Source organism: Leptosomus discolor, chromosome 9 (genome assembly GCF_034619465.1).
Source record: "Leptosomus discolor isolate bLepDis1 chromosome 9, bLepDis1.hap2, whole genome shotgun sequence".
NCBI classification, from domain to species: domain Eukaryota; kingdom Metazoa; phylum Chordata; class Aves; order Leptosomiformes; family Leptosomidae; genus Leptosomus; species Leptosomus discolor.
In genome coordinates, this window is record NC_141399.1 from 24,846,606 (window position 1) to 24,866,248 (window position 19,643).

The following is a 19,643-nucleotide window of genomic DNA, read 5'->3' on the forward strand; positions in this document are numbered from 1 at the left end:
CCACGTTAACGGCCAAAACAAGTAACAGACCTTGGGGTGGGCGATGCTGACTGCTCTGCCAAGTACCAGCCCGAAGCCAAACCCCCTTCAGTGCCATTCAACAGCTCCACTGCCCTGACCCCCAGTGCAAAGGGGGGTTTTACTCATGTTGCAACATTATCTGCTTAGACTGGTACATAATAAACATTGGAAAAAAAAATCAATTCTGTGAGTGGCAGGGTCTCCTACAGATTCCCGTCTTGTTGGACTTTGTGTGTTTAATTCAGTACTCAGGCTGGCATGTCCCATGCTGGGAGTATTCATAACACATCTTCCCCCATGCAAACACTGCAAGATCTAATGGGTTAATCACGTATTTCAGCATTTCAGTCTACTTGGTAGCATCTTTTCATGATCCTACAGAAACTTCCTATCTTTCAAGAGCACTGCACCTCTGTTACTCGTGGCTGAAATGAGCCAGGGGGTCCAAAAGCCACAGGGAGGGGACAGAGAGAGACATACACATACACCACAACTACATTCAACTTGTCTCTGTTTTCAAGTGACAAACTCTGCTTTATAGTATATCATTCATTTTTAGTACAGTTTTGTTCATTCAGCTTTTCTCGTTCTATATCTTTGTTGTTGATACAGCTGTTCTTTGCGTCATGGAGCTGTTCTCTGGGACACCTAATGTCAGCCACTAACTTCACACATTGAGTTTTATTGTCACAAAATCCCTTGTTTCACACTCAGTTTTTAAACACAAATTTTAATGATCGGCCACTAAGACATACTTCAAAGATAACAGCAATAAATATGTTTTCTGGTTTTATACATGTGCATTGACAGAATCTGGAAACTGGTTTACATAACCTTTTTTCTTTTTTTAACCTTTACTAAATACTAGCACTGCTTCTGCATCAGAGCCCAAGCCCACTGTCTTTCACTGGATTTCCAAATGACTTCAGCAGACTCAGAGGCAACTGTGCTGCAGTTGCAAGACCAGAGTTGCAAGCACTATGATGACACAAAAAAAATTAAAAGGGGGAAAATATGCTTCCCACAGTTACAAGGAAAAAGAAATGTAGAGTTTTAATAGCCTCCTTGAGAACACCTTGACAGAATCACATGTTCATAACAAATCTATTTTATTTTTTAATACTAAAACTCCCCCCGGTCATTAATCAACGTTAAGCTCCTGCGATCAAACCACAGCAGACAGGCTTACTACCTGCCTTCCATTTACACTCTTAAAAACCCCAGCCCCCTGGAAAACAAACCCAAAGAAATCTCAGCAAAAGACCAGTAATTGTCACTGTGGTTTTTGTTTGGTCTAGGACTGGCTTTTAAAAACATGTCTGTTTTAATTCTATGGAGATTATTTCTGTTTGTTTTGCCACTTCTCTCAGTCTCTTACCGAGCAGCAATTCGCCTCAGAGAGAGCAAGCATTTTCTAGAGGGTTGTTTACTTTCCTCTATTGTCCTTCCCTCCAACATCCCATTAGTGGAACACATGGGATGTGTGCATTGGACAACCTTCCTCTTCACTCCAGGTGAGCGTTAGGAGTTTGGGCTTTTCTTTTTTACCTTAATCACTCAGAGATCTACCATGAAGAACCAACATCCTAAGCTGCAAAATATCTACCTTTTTGCATTTAACCTTTCAAGGCTACTTTTAGATACTGGATTACATACTTGAGAGTCCACATCAGTGACACTTCCAGCTGCACGAGATGCAGAAAGTAAGTCAGAGCCAAATTTGATTCAAAGTATATCTGCTTAGCCACCATAGCAGCCCTCTTTAGGTGCTTTCAGTAGACTCGCCAGTTCACTGACTTGTTTTTCAGCTTCTGCTCTCCAAAGAATGGATCATTTGGCGCTGGATCCTTTCTTTCAAGGCACATTTCATTTAATCCAGCATTGACCATCCTGAGTAGTATGTGCAGCTGTAGCTGTTTTGGGTCCTCTGGACCCTTTCCGGCATGGGCCCTGGCCCATGATGATATATGCTGAGTGATTAAAACCTCTGAATGTCAGTGGCTTTGTCAGTATTATTCCTCAGCCGTGGATTTTAAAATATTTTTCTTCATTTGAGCACTAGAAAGATTTCTAACAGCTAATGTCCCATGAAACAGTGGATATTTCCTCGTTCTGGCCAGGGCTGTAACAGCATTATATCATCCCCAGAGGATCATTCCTGTGTGAATGTAACTGGGGCAGGAAACACAGAGGCTCATCTTAACAACATCTAATGAGAACTAAACTTTTGAAAGCTTCTATACTTGGCTTTACATAGATGCTGAGCCAAAAGTTCATCAACTCCATTTCATATACCTGCATTTGGCCAGAGTAGAAATATCATTTCTTCTTCTTCTGAGGTTTTCAACACATTTTCTTCCCACTAGAGTCAAAACACTAACTGTGTCGCTACTTCTTCCTTTTTACAAATGCTTTTATTGAAATGCATAGATGGATGTTTGCCAGTTTTCATTTTCATACAAGTCCGGATTTAATATCTCTGGATAAAATTTGCCCTAATTTTCATCAGCAATGGTCTTCTAATAACTCATTTGTAAAATCTCTCCTGTAAGCTCTAGTATCCTTTGCTATTAACTATCAATAATGTTTTTGCAGTTACTTGTTGCATTCACTTTTCTGCTAGGTTAATTTTACCCTTGCATCTCCAGAAAATCATTGTTTAGGTAAGCTTCCATCCTCATATTTACACAAGCAGATGTTCCATATAGACTTATCCTTTAAATACTCTTCAGGCATGTTTATCTGACTAAATCTACTACAATAAAGAATTTTATTAATTTTTTTTTAAATATAATGTATTTATATTTTTGTTTTCAGCAGAGGCTGGTGTTCGAGGCTGCATTGCCTTCTGAAGTAAAAACACTAATACTGCATAAACATTTGAGCTGACCAGATTTACATCTTGATTTATACTTCTTTTCTAAATATCTAGAAGATGTCATGTGCGGGTCTTGCTTTGCCTTAACTGTTAGCACCCAGAAATGTAAAACTGAATAAAACCCTTAATTATTGCTGACATAGATTTTGCAATAGCTGCATCTCCAACCCCACAGATTCATGCCTGACAGCAGCACCTAAAGCTAGGAGGAATGCTTGAGGAATTAACAACCTATGAGCCATTTCTATGTAGTTTATAATAAACATGAAAATTCATGATGTGTTGTTTAGTTTTGATTAGCTCCGTGGCATTGTTCCTAGACTTGATATGTCTCTCCAGCACCCAGTTCCCATTTCTCCTCACGGTTGTTCTCCGCTCCCAGGCTCATGCTTTGCTTACACTTCCAGATAACAGCTATTACTTCCAAGCTCAAGAAGAAAACTCCCTTGCTGATACATCCCCATGAAGCAAAAGCTGGAAATACTGGTTTTAATTTATTTTGAAGTCCACAGAAGTTGTGAGGACTCTTGATTGCTCATTTTACTCAATGAAAAGGATGAACAAACCACCTTGTCCCCTCTGTGTACCATGCCAACATACAGCATCAGCTCAGGTGAACCAAGATGACCATCAGCTGGCCAGTTCCCTTCAGGGCACAAAGAGCCAAACACCTTCAAGTTCCTGCAGTTACTTCTGCAGCTTCTTGTAAAGCAAGAGCTGATTTGTACAAATGTATTTCTTAGCTTGGCTTCACCCTAAGAGGGTATTCAGTGTTCAAAAAGTATCTGAAACTGCTGCTACTGTCTGCCAACACAGAAGGGCACTGGCTTTAGCAAATAAACAGATTATTTCACACACAAATATCTGTCCTCAAAATAAAGACACTAAAGTGTAGCGTACTCCAAATTCTTAATTCACCCACACCTCTGGGTTCAGAAATAGCTACATACATCATTTCCAGGTACTGAAAAATAGAGTAATGCAAGAATTAAGACAAAATAATCCAAAATATCTCTTCCCATCCACAGCCAGGATTATCTGTATTGCAAAATTGACTTGTCAGAAAGAGTTACCATATGGTTTCATTGTCAGCAAGCTGCGGATTTATGTTTTGCTGATAAAAAAACAGAAATGAGAGAGCATCCTAGGCACGCTGGCCCATGAAACATTTCCTGTGCTCCTTCCATAGCAAAACATAGAGACTAAACATCAGATACATCACATAAATGTATACCAAAATGATTTAAAACACAGCAATATTTACCTGAAAGCATGTTATCAAGATTGCCACTCGCTGTTTGTGCAGAAAAGGAGCAATCCATGACTTCGCCTCATTATTCCCATACACACATTACTCAAGCCTTCACATTGCTTATTGTTGACTATTTAATACAACTAAAACACGCTGGAATAGCCAGATGCCAGAAAGAGACAGAATACAAGGTTCTATAAACCCTGCAGAGAAAAACCATGCTGATATTATTTCTGCAAGCCTATTTTCCTGCAGAAGCAGGCCTTAGAAATTAGTGTCTCTGAAGTCATAGGCATAATGTTGAACATCCATAGCAACCTCACAGAAGAGCTTGCTATGTCAAAAAAGCAAAAGAAAAGCAGCTATAAGGGAAATACAAAATAAAGCAGATGTAGTAGAGCATCTTGAGTGAGTGAAACCGCCTGGCCCTGGCATCGGTCCCCTCATGACTGTGCCTCTGCTCCCTCACAGAGCTGGCCACGAACTCTGCCAGGCCTGGGCTCTTAACTGCATGAAGTGCTGCAACAACAAAAGGCTACCAGGAGGAGCTTATCCTCCCACTAGAAAATTCAGACTCTGGCACAGCTTTTTAAGAAGTTAAATGTTAAACTTGACACCAACCCAGCAGTAAAAGAGAGGGAGGTAGGTCCAGGCTCCCGAAGCCGCAGAGCTTGAACTAGGTCCCCAGCTGTGCTGCAGCCACTGGGAAGCACGCTATGGGGACTGCCTACTGCTTGGTGGCACCAGTTAAAGACCTGCTTCAACCTTTTCTAACAAAAGCACATGTCAGCAATGGCATGACTTGACATTTCTTACCTTTTTCATTGCTTTCCAAGAGTCACTATAAAGCTGAAACGCTGGAAAGCTCTTATAGACCTGTCTGCTTTCCAACACACGGGTATGGCCCTACAAAGGTATTCACTCCCCTGGGGGAGGTTTTGGAGGTCCAAATGTGACACAAACCACAGGCATCAGAACACAGCTCTCTGCACACACATCACTGAAAGGACCACCTTTGGCTGGCAGGGCCAGGCTCAGCCACTGCTGTCCAGGGGAGCTGCATGCTCCAGAGTCTGATATGGACCTGCAAGAACTGCAACAGCAACCATACAGGTGGCTGTTCCCCCAAGTCGATCCCACGCAAGAACCATCTGGACAACTGCATACAGTGAAACTTGAAGATACCTACAGAAGACTGAAAAAAGACATGCAGCTTGTTAACGGTTTGTGTGGGTCTTGCATCTGCCTGATCGCAGCGTTTCCAAATAAAAATACTCCCTATGAAATGTTCCGGGTCTCTACTGAAAAATTAATTTTAAAATTGTGAAAGAGGGAACCCAATTTCTGATCATTCTCACGGGCCACCATTAAACACTCATGGAAATGCTTTTTCAAAAAAGCTTATTCTCCCATTGATAAGGAATTATCATGCAATTAAGAGAAAAGGAGGGAAGTAGAGGAAAAAAGGTATTCGAAGCAAGTTTCTTTCTGTGTTTACACATCCAGACTCGAATGAGCTCTCTGCTGACACCTCTATTATAGCAGATACCTTAGGCTCGCTCCTACTGACTTCCCTCATTTTTTTTCTGTGGTCTGTTTTGTAGGTAAAACTGATTTTTCAACACACTGTTTGCAACGTAATTAACAACATGCAATAGTTCTGCAGCGTGAAGGGGTGCTGGCACTTCCACACCAGCTTGAGTCTCATCGGTCGTGTTTCAGGCAGCACTGCTTTCCCTTTCACCATGCTCAGGGTCGCCGGTGAGGCAGGAGCCCCCAGGGCAAGTGAGCACATCTCAGCATCCTGTGTGCCTCCTTGTGTGCAGATAGTTTCTGTCAAGAGTGCTTCTGCGATTTCAGTTCAGAGTTTGGGCAGCAGCTGCTATCGGACAGAGCAGGATCCTTCCTGACTTGAAGCAGGGAAGGGTGCACGTACAAAAGAACAGAGAAGCAAATGCCCCCAGAGAAAAGAAAGAAACAGTACAGTGTCAAACACCAAGACTCTCCAAAACACAAGAGGGGCAGGTGCACCCACCAGGACGACCTTTTCAGGTAAGTTAGCAAAAACCCAGACCCAACCACTGTTGGATGCTGTGGACACTGATCCTCCTGAGCCTCATCCTCCAACTGGACAAACCTAGTGTGAAGCCAGCAAGAAGTCATGGGCAAGGCATTAAATCACCTCATCAGCACAGCTGAGGTGGAGCAAGCACTGGTGCTGTCCCCTATGCAATCCAGAGCTGCTGTATGGCTGCACCCATTTCACACGGGGCTGCCCGTTACTCACTCTAATGAGCTGTGATCCCTACATCCAGATGGGAAAATACACAGTAACTTACACAACTCACGGTGCCCTTTGGCGGATGGAGGATGGCAAAGCCTACTCCAAGATCTTTTCATGCCTGCTAAGGTAGCAAAAATTATCAGATACCAGCAAATTCTTGGCTTCTATCTCCAAAAGAAACCCTTACACTATGTTGCTGCAAAACCTTACATCCAAATCTGATGCAGACAAATTTGGTTCATCTCTCTATGATACTGAGCCTTTTTCCCTTCTCTCCCAGTGTTTTGATCTGGCTTTTGAGCTGCTCAGTGCAGTGAACAAGATGCAACAAGGTTTAGGAGTCAGCACTAAACACTTGCCAACCCTACTGTGAAATAGTGGAGGGCTGTAAGCAATTTTAATCCATGTACAATCCAAGCTACATACCACCCAAGCGCTAGATTAGGGTTTGGTGACATATGCAATCCACTCCTATTTCAAACATAAATAATGTGTAGGATTGGTGTAAAATGATTCTTATTAACGTCTTTTATGTTACTCTTCTAGGAGACGATTTGTTCCAGTCACTGTACTGCCATCTCCATGATCGATTTTTTTGCCAATTTACATCAAAGTTAGGTTATTCTCATCTGTAGATTTTACTCTTGGATCTAGCAATGAGGACAATACTGAGTATTTCTCTTCTTATGGGAACAATCAAATGAGAAATAAGAACTGAATGAAAAATGAGGTATTTGATGAAGTCCCCAGTAAAGCAAGAACAGATGGGTTTTCTGTGCTTTTATTAGTCTGCTTATCAATAGAATTGAAAAAATAGGTTCTGACACTTCTGAAAAGTTAATAATAGTGCAACTTCCAAGAACAGGAAGTATCCACTAAACCTACAGTAAATTAGAAGGCTTCATCTATTTATCTCTTCACCACTACTACAATATTTAAAAAGAAAAAAAAAAAAAAAAAGTAATTTTAATCTATATCTCCATCTACCTTCCTATATCTCCACTATGGAGCATACCAGAATTATGTCTTAATTCAAACTGTTCCAAATTGAAAATTACTTCCATTACAGGGAAGTGATGCCAACAGCTGCTTTTGTGACTGTTTAAGAATGGAGCTAATATTGCTGAAGGCCTCCCCTCTTTGTCATTCTAAAGCAGGTAATGAATAAATAAATAAAGAGTTTGTGGCCTAGTTTCTAAAACAAAGACCCTAAAGAAAATAGTATTAAGAGGAATAACCTGAAATGAGCTTTTCACCTGCACTTCAGCTGACACCCTGAATACATCAAATGCCTTGGAGCAGATAGACCCAATGGGCAGGTGATCTCTCCAGGATGCAACCAAAATCCACCGCTCCAGAGAACTGAGTCCCAGCATACCATCCCCAGCAGGTAGTGAGGGATCCACCCCTTGCTCTGCTTGCCTCCAAAGTCTGTTAGCACTGCTTCTTGTATAATAAGCACTGGTATTTACAAGAAGGAAAACAGAAGTAACTGGTTACACAATACCATAGTCTTCTACAGACGGTCCTCAGCCTCCCCCATGTATCTCTACATCTGCAGTCACCGGAGAGGTTCAAATCCAAAGCAAGATGTGAGTGTTATCCCAGGATCTGTCACCCCATCTTTAGGGAAAGCTGAGCAGAAACAGGGACACAAGAAACATAAAGCAAGACAAACGAATCCATCAGCTCAACTCTGAATTTGAAATTTGCAGGTCAGGAATCTTTTTTTGTATTGCTTTCCTCCTCTCCAGAGAATAACAAAGACTAGGAGCATTGCTGCGCCTTCCCTCTCCTGCCAGGTCCCTCTCTGTCCTCAGCCAGGTTTTGGGAGGCACATCCTTGCTGGTGCAAGTGTCCTTCATGAAACATCAGGCCGGTGAAGTCTGTAGGTTTATGTTTTCAACTTTCATCATTATTTTTCCCCAGTGCTCATGAATAACCTCTCATTCATTAAACCTGTGCAGCCAACTGTAACATTTCTGCAGATGGTGCAAAGTGATACATGGGCTCCATTAACCAGACCCCGTATATTTTCCAATAGAAACTACAATGATCATAAATGCTAAAATTCTCCCTTGTTCATAGTCGAGATAAGAGACTATCTTGGACAAAAGCATTGTTCATCATCACAATAACCACAAGAAAACAATCGCTGCAAATTAAATAAAAGGTAACCATATTATTTTGGCCAATGATTTTGGGAAATCCAGATTTCAGCATCCAACTCAATATTTAGCACCTTGCTAACATGGATCAGGCATCAAGAGGAAAACAGAGAAGTTTTACTAGCAGTCTGTCTTTGGTGAGCCCTTCTGCATGCTTGTACAGGAGCCTGACGTGGGAGAGAACCAGCAACCGCTTACGAGAGCAAGGCTGTTTCAGCACTCTCCACACAGAGATGATGACAGGGGCACTTCTGAGGTCCAGAGAAGGCTGCGGGCACCCGCCTGGAGGAATCTGAATTGGAAAACCTGACCCTTTTGTCTGAAAGGCGATGCTCTGACAGAATCCCTCTCTTGCTTTTGTTCCCTTTAAAACGCAAATAGAAGAAAAATGTCAAAACCACCTTGTCCAGACAGTTCTAATACAAGTACCTTATCATCACTCATCCTATAAATGGGCTGAAGAAAAGGGCTTGCTATCAGACAAGCTTCAGCTCTGTGGCTCTTCACCTCAAAATGGTTTAGCACCTCTAAGGATCTCTGCAAAACCCTTCGACTTTTTCTCTGTGGAGCAGACAATTTTTTTTTAGCACTGAAGTGGATCGATTTTACACTTAACCTGAAAGCCAACTAGTAACAAATCCAAAAGTTTCTGGCTTCCCTTGATAATTGTGGAAGTTTTGTTGCCAAAATCAAACATTTTAATAGATCTCGGGTAAACCGAGCAAGACTCAGATTTTACTGCTTCTTGCAGATGAGGAAACTAAAACACAGAGAAACCAGCAGCAATGTTGTCCATTAAGCTTTGGATCTACAGATTCAACTTACTAATCACTGCTGCTTCTGGTGATCTCCAGTGGGCTGCACGGACAAGCAGAAATGCTAGGCAGAGCTTACATAAGAATCTCAGGAATTAAAGGGTAAAGGATAGAAACTTATTACCTAAACACACCTGATGGAAAAATGAGTCTGAATACAATGCCCTGGCAACATCAGACATCTCCTGCTTTTAACATCATTTTCAATACTCTATTTAATTTGCAATAGACAGGGTAGACATTCAGTGCTTCATTGAAGAGCTAGCCACTCTCCACTTCTGGAGAAGCCAAAAGAAAACCTCACACCTATTTTCACAGAGAAAGCACATGTCTGTGAGGAGCCATAGACAGAGGAAGGATAAAGGAATGGAACTTAGCCCAGCCGTGTGTTTGGCCTTTGTACAGCCAGCAATGGCTCCAGATTATCTGCCCACAGCAACTGTTTGGTCTAGTTTGTGTACAGCAGCGTGCTAACACGCTTGGGGTAATGAATGTCGCTGATAGGAGCAGATGTCCCCTGATGATGCAGCCAGTGGCCTCTTGCTTCTGTGTGACATTTGCCCAACCAGGTACAACCTCTGTGGATGGGAGAAATCCCTGCCAGTGGTGTACACGAGGTGAGCACCGCACCGACACTACCTTGACCAAAAAATGCTTGAGTGGGAAAGGTCCAGCGCTGGCCAAAAAACGTTTCAGGCATTAGAAAATTCACCCCCGAACATGAAATTTCAGATGGACTAGAAATGCTTGGTACTTCATGGTTACACAATCATTTTTGGCCAAAAATGCCCCAATACATAGGAATTGCATTTGCACAAAGCACTTACGCGTAAAGAATAGATACTTTTCAATCTTTTCACTTTGAAACTACTTTCTTATTTTAAAACGGACTACTGAATACAGGTCTGTTAGTTTTCTAAGGGAATTTCCAACCATCCTGTTAAGTAAGACCAACCTGAACACTAGAGACGTTGCCTGCATTTGCTCCCCCTGGATGCCTTGCTTTGGCTTCCACAAGTCCTTTTTTCTTCCCAATAGCAAACTGAAGCTGTTCCTGTACTTGGTTTGCTGTGTTAAACTGCTAAATGCGCACCACAGAGCTGTGACCCAGCATTTGCAACTGTCAGCCTGAATTTCTGTGAATAATTGATTTTTTTAGACACCAGTCTGAAAGAGTAAGCAAAAACATGCAATTTATTATGCTGATAGAAATCATTAATGGACTGAGAAACTAACAGCCAGATTTAAAAACCTTCTCTGCGGTTTTATCACTTTTTATTTTTCTTCTCTTTTTTTTTTTTTTGCTGCTGGGTTTGGCTTTCCTGCTCCTGGGCTTCACCCATGACAGCAGAGGGGCACGCAGCCAGAAGCCTGGCCACGGACACAAAAGCAGCCTGCAAAACTGCAACGTGTGAATGCCATGCAGCATCCTGCCAGAAACCCTTCAAGCACAGCAATGATTAACAATACGAGTCAATAAGCACATCTGCTTTTGGCCTCCCTGGCCATAGGAACTAGTGAAAGACAGTATGAAGATTGATGGGGATGCCAGTGTAAGGACAGGGAACCAGTCCACTGTGTTTACTTTTTCCCATTAAAAAAGTCAATGATTGCAGGCAAGTTATACACAGAATGACAACTAGCTTAAGCAAGTAGATGAAAGGACAGCAGCCCCGTGCCTTTTACTTTCTTGTACTGCACATGCCAACAGAACTAACACCTGCATCAGATAATTCAGCTAAATCACTGGCAGCTTTTGGATGGCCAGAATATGAGGCAAGGATAGTATGATTTGTATTTAAAATCAGTGAAAAACTTGGTCCCAATCTATGATAACAGGCCAAACACCAGAGCTCTTTCTCACCTATGCAAAACTGCCACTGGCTTCATGGGGCATCTCTTTTTAGAGCAAAGTGAAACCTGTGTGTCCAGTCCAGATGCCTCTGTTGACCCAACCAACTCGCAAAGGTCATAGTCTCAGAGATTACTGCAGTTCTGAGCAGAAACTCTCCTCAGTATAATGCTGCTCTTTTACTTGAAGGCACAAAGTTCTGCTCTCCTGAACAGAAGGAATGATACAACAAAACTCACCCCTTGCACCTCCTTCAGCCACCCCAGACCAAAATATCTTCCCAAGCATGGCTTCCCAGCCCACGCATGCACTCGGGTTTTTGTGCACCATCTCTTCCCTTCACCTAAGCAGGCTTCTGTCCCCATTTTCACCCCTCCTCAAAATCATTCCCAGTCAAAAGACCCTCTGCTTGGGAGACTTGTACATGTGAGAAGCATTGTGCTTGGCTTTATTTCATCCCAGAAACAATCGCTTCCAACTCCATCAGAGTAAATGCAAGCAGTTAACCCATCCTCTTCCTCTACAAGAGTCTCTACCAGCCGCTGCTGCTTCAGTTTCCACTGACGCAGCCATGCTGGTGCCAGTGCTGCCTCCTCAAGCAGCCTGAGGGCTGTTGGGCCAGCATCTCTGCACCTGCCATAGAGCCTCTACTCTGCTGGCAAAAGCTTGTGCATAAAGCAGGCACCAGCTCAAGCCCATCTCCAAGACCCTCAACAGAGATAGGAATTGATTTATTTCAGTGAGCGGTTGCTCATTCTGCAATTCTGCATTTCTCACTGTCATCTTAAAACAAAACGCGAGAGAGGCAGAGACTCTTCCACCAAGACTGCAAAATCATCTTTCTGTCAATCTTTTGATCCACGGAGCTAGTCAAAACTGCTCCTCAGAATAACACACTTGCTTATCTGTGACTGCTTTTGAAAGACAGCATGTCAATAAAACACCTAAGTGAAAACTAGCAACTGCCCTAAATGCTGGCTTGTCCCTGTCAAATTATTGAAGGCAAGATTCTGTAATGCCAGGCATGTACAAAGTCAGTGGCAATCATGACTAAATAAGCCAAGTAGTGCTAATTTCAGCACGGTTAACATTCTCTTTGTTGTAGACTTGCAGACCTGCGTTGGGAGGCTCCACTTTCTCATGGGAAAGGTCCAAAGACCTCCTGGCTCTGCCACAGTGGCAACAGCCAAACTGGCAGCATTTTGGTCCATTAGAATGGACCACGTTTCTGATCACAACTAAGACAGAAAGTGCTGGATTATCTGCTGTCTTTTTGGTGGTTTTCCTTCTGTGTTTTGAGGCTGACTTCTGATTTTTGAAATATCAAGGTTTTGTGTCCAAAACATCCAGCTCACTTCATGCCCTAGCTGAAATTCAGAAGCCTAGACATAATTCATCTCTATAACCTAGGTAATTTAAGAGTAGCTAGGACAAAGTATTGGAGAATACCATAGGGAACAATCTTGCACTGCGGAAGACTGTGCCAGAAGACCTAATAACTATTTTCCTTCTCTATTTTGTACCGTTCTAGAGTTTTTATGACAAGCACAAAAATCATTCCCTCAAAGCAGTAACAACACCTAGTGCAAATGCCTAACCACTAAAATTAGGAGATACAGGAGATAAAACCAATATGCTGGAATTCTGCAACTGTCACTTCTTTCACCTTATTTCATAAAAGGTTTTGCTTTGATCTCATGGGAGAAAAAGGAAGGAGGAATAACCCTGAAGAAATTACAAGCCCATATATTCCAAGTCGTGTCACGCTTTACCCTGTGGAAATGAAAATTCAGGATCAATGTTTTCTTCCCCAGCCTAAAAACTGGGCAGCATCTCGGATTGCAGGAACAAGGCAAGAAATTTCCTTGCAGCCTTTCTGCTCTTGGCTCTGAAGATTGCTTTTGCTTTCCTGGAACAGCAACTGTTAAGTTCTCAGTGACATGATTTCACAGTCTCTGCACTGGAACAGAAACTCACTTCAGAAAAAGAGTTGCTTGTAACAAAAGAACAGACAACTCAAGTCATGCCAAAGATACATCCGGCCTGGTACTTACATCCCACCATGGCCACTAAAATCATCCAGAGTATAACTGAGCAAATATCACCAAGTGATGATACCTCTTCTATCCTCCAGCAAACTGCAGCTTGTGTCTGTCCTAAGCCAGAGATCATGTCTCTTCCCTTAAACGGTGTCTGCTAGATAATTTCTTCCATGACTTGTCTGGAGGTAGCACTTACAGCGTCCTGCAGCATGTCCCACCTCACCTTAGGCAGCCTCTCTTCTTCCCTGCTTTCGGAAGGCAGAGGGATGAAGCAGAACCACAACTACAGACAACAACCCAGCAGCAAGAGACCTACTAATACATGGCATAACAATTGTTTCTGTCCTGTTCTGTATTTCTTTCCTACACTCTCTCTGTCTGTGGATGCACTGATGTGTTTGCAGATTCATCTATATGTTTATAGAAGTATGTGCTGCCCTGATCTGAAAGAGCTACAGGATTGCACTGAGGAACGAGGAAGGAATCACAGCAAAAAACGAGGTACCACCCTGGAAAAACAGAGGGCCAGAGCCCCCAGCTTCAGCAACATGGAGACTAAAAATAATGATACACCTTTGTTACTCCTTCCTCTTTTTCCTATTTCACCCAAAGAGCCCCCAATAGAATTTTAGCAGCTTCAGAGGCAACAGCAACTCAGTGGCAATGCAATGGCTGGGCTGATGACAGCACCTCGCTTCATGGCAATTCCCACAGGGCAGGAAAGCGCTCAGGTCACCACTAACATGAGCACTTAGAGGCTTTTCTAGATATTATAAAGAGCCTGGCAAAAGATGGTCCATGAGTATCTGCCCATAGTAAACTACCACAGAAAGGCAATAATACTGTAATGCTGCTATGACACAAAACAACCACAGTACAATATGGAATATGTAAAAGCAGCTGTATCAATTAAAAAATGTAAGAGGCTGAGCTGAAGAAGGCTTTGATACATTTCACTGCACTCTTCCCCTACCCCATGGTCCCACTCTGCACATTTGCCCTTCTGATACACAGAACATATGAGCAACACGCTGACCTTCCCAAGGTGTAAGTCAGGCTCTCACAGCTCCTTTTGCAAGTACATTGCTGAACCTCCTCAAGCACAGGGCAGTATCACTCTCCCTGCTCAAGGTGAGACTGTCAGAGGGAGAAAACAGTCCTCAAAAAGTAGGCGAGACCATGAAAAGCAGAGGGTGCTTGAATTTCACAGCTGGGTTTCAGGAAGCTGTTAGACCCTCGAAGTGCTACGGGCCTCAGGCTGTGCCAAGGAACTTCATTTAACTTCTCTCATTCACATGTTAGTTCAACTGGAAACCTTGCCACACTTTTTTTTCATCCTCTGCAAAAGGAACGTGTGAGGGAGTTTGTCCATGCAAATCTCTATTATCACCCTATTGCTCACGGCCTGAAATTTTACAAGGGGGGCACTCAATCAAAGCAGCATGAAAAATAATCATCAATAATAACATGACTCAATGAAAGATACTGTATAGAAGTTGGCATCAGCTTTCTCTAGAGCTCACTTCTCCAGCAAATACTGCTGCATAAATAACACAGTTGCATTTAAATTAAGCATCCTGAACAAGAGTTTAATTTAAAATTATACAATAAGTAGTCATAATTTTAGCTAAACCACTCAGATTTAACAGCAGTGCATCCGCCTAACTCAATACGTGCATAAACAAATGGATATTCAACGAAGGTGAAATCTGCACAGATGGTGAAGGCCAAGAACAACCTCCATAAAGTAGCAGGGCAATGAGAGGAGAGGGGACAAAGGAGCATGACATCTAACAAAGGTCTGGCAAAGCCCCATGTTCCGCAAGCATCCCTACTGGTCCTACAACAGATGCAGCAGCTACGTGCAGGCATAGCCATGCCCTGATCCTGCATAGTCTCTTTTTACTCCAATTTAGCACCTTACTGAGAACTTCTGCTCCACAGTTTTGGTGTAGTTGGTTTGGAAAAAATGGTGTTGCTGTTCTGGTTGAAGACATGGCTGAGAGAAGCCGGTTTGTAGATATCTGGGTGATTAACTGAGAGTGGATTTCTAGTCTGAATGCCAGTATTTTTTTTTTTTTTTGTGTATCCCACTGTCCTAGGCTACAGTGTAAAATGTGCCAAAAGAAAAAAAAAAGTATTCTATTACCATGTTCAGGAGCTGTTGAGACCAGGTGGGGCGGTGCTCCCTGCCTCCCCCCTCTGGACTATCTTCTGTTAATGGGCACAACAACGCCTTATCGCCTGACCCATCGATAACTCGCTCCTGGACTATCTCCTGTTAATGGCCCATCAAGGAACTGCCTCACGACTCCCCATCCCATTGTGAGATGCTCCGCCCGGGGGGAAGGAGCCAAACAGTCCACGCTAAATAAAAACTGAGATCTCGAACACCCTAGCAGCCTTCTTCCACTGGATTCCCAGAGGAGTTTTTCTCCCCAGTGGAGTTCCAGAGGACAAGAGCTACCTACCTACCACTGGACCTTCGGAGGAAGACCAGACCCTTTTACCTGATCGCTGCTTCAACAGAACTACATCCATCGCTTCAGGAGGACTGCAGCCATCATCTTATCGGACTGCTACTGCCACCCTAACAGGGTGGCAGGTTGTATTTCTGACTCTGTCAGTGTAAACCAGTGGGTTTTTTTTTTTTCTTGCCTTGTGTTATATATATATATATATATTAGTAAAGAACTGTTAATCCTATTCCCCATATCTTTGCCTGAAGGTCCCTTAATTTCAAAATTATAATAATTTGGAGGGAAGGGGGTTGCATTTTCCATTTCAAGGGAGGCTCCTGCCTTCCTCAGCAGACACCTGTCTTTCAAACCAAGACACCCACATTTCTGGGAGTTTTGCCACAGATCTACATAGGACAAGAGCAGCCTAGGACAGAACAGAAAGGCTGAATGTAACACGAGACACGCCACTTCCAAACCTCACCTCAGTCGTGGGCAAACCCAGCCCACAACAAACAAAAGCAGACAAATATACATGATTTTACAAAAAAAGTCAATAATTAGTAACATCAGCACCAAACTACAGCAACGGGGTCTACACTTGTGTTTGAGCTGTTAATTCACTAAGTAGGCTTCCCAGAACTTGTTTCACATTTTTAAAATTAACTGTTCTATTAAATTCAAATTAAATGCACAGTTAAGCACATTCAGCGGATGCAATTTAAAGCATTGATACCCTGTTAGCCCAAACACATTTGCTCATTTCTATCAGCACAACAAAATCCGGTCATTGATAAAGTCTGTTAGAACCACACGACCAAATTAAATCGCAGGGATACATGGGGAACGGGCTGCGAAGGAGAAGGAGGTCCCTTAATTTCAGGAGCGCTCAGCGCTGCTCGCACCAAAGCTAGGGAAAAACTCTGGTCTGCCTTGTGATCTGCAGCACGGCAGGGAGAAACCCGGGTGAGCAGCACGACACCGAAAGCAGCTCACCCACAGCAGCCCCGCGCTCCTGCAGCTCCTTCCACCTACCCTCACTGCCAGGCTTCCCAGCTCACCGGGTCGCTGGAGGCCACAGCTGGGCCTCCCTCCCGGAACCAGCCACAGGCAGAGGCTACAGCCCCCACACAGTGCAGGCAGCCCACCCGTGCCAGGGCCAGGCCCTCCAGCAGCTCCCAGTAGCATCAAGTTAATCAAACCCATTCGAGTCACGGTGGTTTTGAAAGGGTGTGATGAGCTGTGCTTTCAAATTGAATAACAAAACTGAGGGGGATGAGAGAGAAAAGGAAGCAAAAAAGCCTTGACTGGTTCCTCATTCCACTCCCCAGCGTATTCCCCTATGCCATTAACACACTGGTATCTTCATTTTCTACCCAGTCAATTTACATTTGCCCAGACACGACTTCTCTTTGAGGACCAGCAGCTTCCCACAGGCTGCAAGAAGGTAGGCGCTGCACCCTTCCCTTCCCTCTTCCAAGGTAGACTTGTTTTGACGCTTGCCCAGCCCTCATGGCTGCCAGTCGCTCACCTCCGCAGCACCCTGCGCTCCCCGACTCCAAACTCGCATCAATTAACCCCAGTACATCCTAATTAAAAGGAATTAAAGCACAGCGAAGGCCCAAGCAGCGAGCTGCCGCCTGGCCAGCGCCCCCAGCTCAGGACACCCCGCGCAGGGCCGGTTCCTCAAAATGCTACCGGGGCTCCATCAGCCACCTCCGGAGCCATCTGGGGTGACCCGCTGGGGCGGCCCTGGGGAGGAGGCTGCTGGAGGAAGACCTGCTCGGACCCCCACCCCTGGGGGTGCCCGGGGCGGCCCTCACCCCGACTGACTCCGCACGCCGGGGCTGGCACCCCAGCCTCTCCCCGGCGGAGCCGTCGTTCCCGCTCGGCAGGCGGAACGCAGACCCGGCAGAGCCGTTTCGGGGCCGCCGGGCCGCCGCCAAGTCCCCCTCCCGTGCCCGGGGCGGCTCTGGGACACACGCCCCCAAGGCGTTCCGTCCCCGAGAACTTCGGGGTGAGGGCGAGGCGCCGCTCCTGTCCTCCGCGGCAGACGGACGGGAGGGTGCCCTGCTTGGAGAGAGGAGCCGGAGCTGAAGGGGGGGGGACACGACACACGCAACCCTTGGCCGGGGGGGTTCCGCGCCCCTTCCCGGGGGACACACATCTCTGCCTAGGGGCTCCCGTATGCTGCCCCGTATACCCCGCACCCCTACGCGGGAGGGGAGGGCCCGCATCCTGCCAGGGGTCCGGCGCTGCCCCCCGCTGCCATGGCCCCCCTGGTGCGGCGCAGGAGGGAACTTGTGCGGGGAACGATGCAGAGCCGGGGCCACGCTCATACCTGTGTATCCGCGGCGGACGCCGCTGTCCCGCCCGGGCGCGGCGGTCCGCGGCACGTCCAGCCCCGGCGCCGTGGCTGCCGGCATGGCTCCGCCGAGCCCAGCCGCGCCGCTCCAGCAGGTGCAGCCCGCGTCCGCCCGTCCTCCGCCGCCGCCGTGGACGGGTCCGGCCGGGGGGGGCCGCCGTCCCGCGGGAGCCGCCACCGCGGCCCCGCCAGCCCGCGCCGGGCGCCCGTCCCGCGGCCCCAACCGCCGGTACCCGCGGAGCAGGGGGAGGAGGAAGGCGGGAGGCGGCGGCTATTCGGGGCCGGTGGGAGCCGAGGCGCCACCGGAGCGGTTGCACAGCCAGCTGCGGCACCGGGGAGCGCCGTGCTGGGGGCCGCCGCCACCTGCACCCGGGGCTCAGCCTGTCCTCTCCCGACGCGCGCGGCTCCCCCGGAGCGGCCTGGCGGGCATGTGGCAACGCCCAGCGGCGCCGGGCAGGGGCTGCCTGCCTTGCCTGCTGCCCCCCCGCCTGCCCCCCCCCCCCCCCCCCCCGCTGCCTGCCCTGCCTGCTGCCTGCCCTTCCTGCTCCCCCCGCTGCCTGTTCCCCGCTGACTGCCCTGCCTGTCCCCACAGCCTGCCCTGCCTGCTGCCTGCTGCCCACTGTTGCCTGCCCTGCCTGTCCCCTCTGCCCTCTCCTCCCGCTACCTGCTCCCCCCACTGCCTGCCCTGCCTGCTCCCCCTGCTACCTGCCCTCGGCCCCCAGTGCAGCTGGCCGGTGCTTGCAGCCCAGTGAGCCTCAGGTGGGGCAGGCAGGTCTCACGGGTCTGCTTTCCTCTTTCCAAATGTGCTGCCTGCCGCTCATTGTGCCGTTACGTGTCAGGAGCTGCACCTCTCGCATACATGCAGCTTACGGTCTTCAAAGTTGTTTTATTTTCACTGGGATCTGAAACTAAATTCACTGGATAGTGCCAAGATCCATCATCTTCCTCCATGGGAGCTGGGCGGCATGCACCAACACCCACAGGCTATTGAGTGAAACCCAAGCGCTTCACACTCGTTTCGCATGCAATAACATGCCTATCACACCCTGGCCCTGTCACCCACACTCATGGATTATGCTAGCAGCACTACATCAAATGAGTGAGTTTGGGTCTCAGCGGTGTTCAGTGAGATCATTGATTTGCTGACACTGGCAGTATATTCAGAAAAGTGCTTCAGTGGTTTGCACTGTTTGTCCAGGCAAAGCAAGAGGAGGAACAGCAGGCTCTGCTGAAGCACCTCCACTGGTTGGTGCTGAGCATATGGGCTGGGGCCTACACTAAAATTGCCTCTATTAACACTCACTCCACTTGTTTTACCCCTTCATTATTTTTTTCACATGGAATTGGAAGAAAAAAAAAAGTCTGCAAGAGCAGATTGGAGAGATGAAATTCCAAGATGCACCAAACCCAAATAGACTGAGAAAAATCTCCTAAGGTTCTTCTGGCAACATCAAATGGAGTGGGATCGTACCCATGGGTAGTGGTGACACAGCTACTCTGTGCTACT

The 19,643-nt window shown here is 46.0% G+C and overlaps 1 protein-coding gene across 1 annotated transcript in view; it reads right to left on the minus strand.

Moving 5' to 3' along the window:
* Positions 1 to 18,197, minus strand: part of SUSD3 (sushi domain containing 3) — a 34,201-nt gene extending 16,004 nt beyond the window's left edge. Inside the window, exon 1 of the mRNA XM_086470426.1 lies at positions 18,113 to 18,197. Within this exon, the coding sequence (XP_086326552.1) occupies positions 18,113 to 18,197 (85 nt within the window). The remainder of the gene's footprint in view (positions 1 to 18,112) is intronic.
* Positions 18,198 to 19,643: the final 1,446 nt, after the last annotated feature.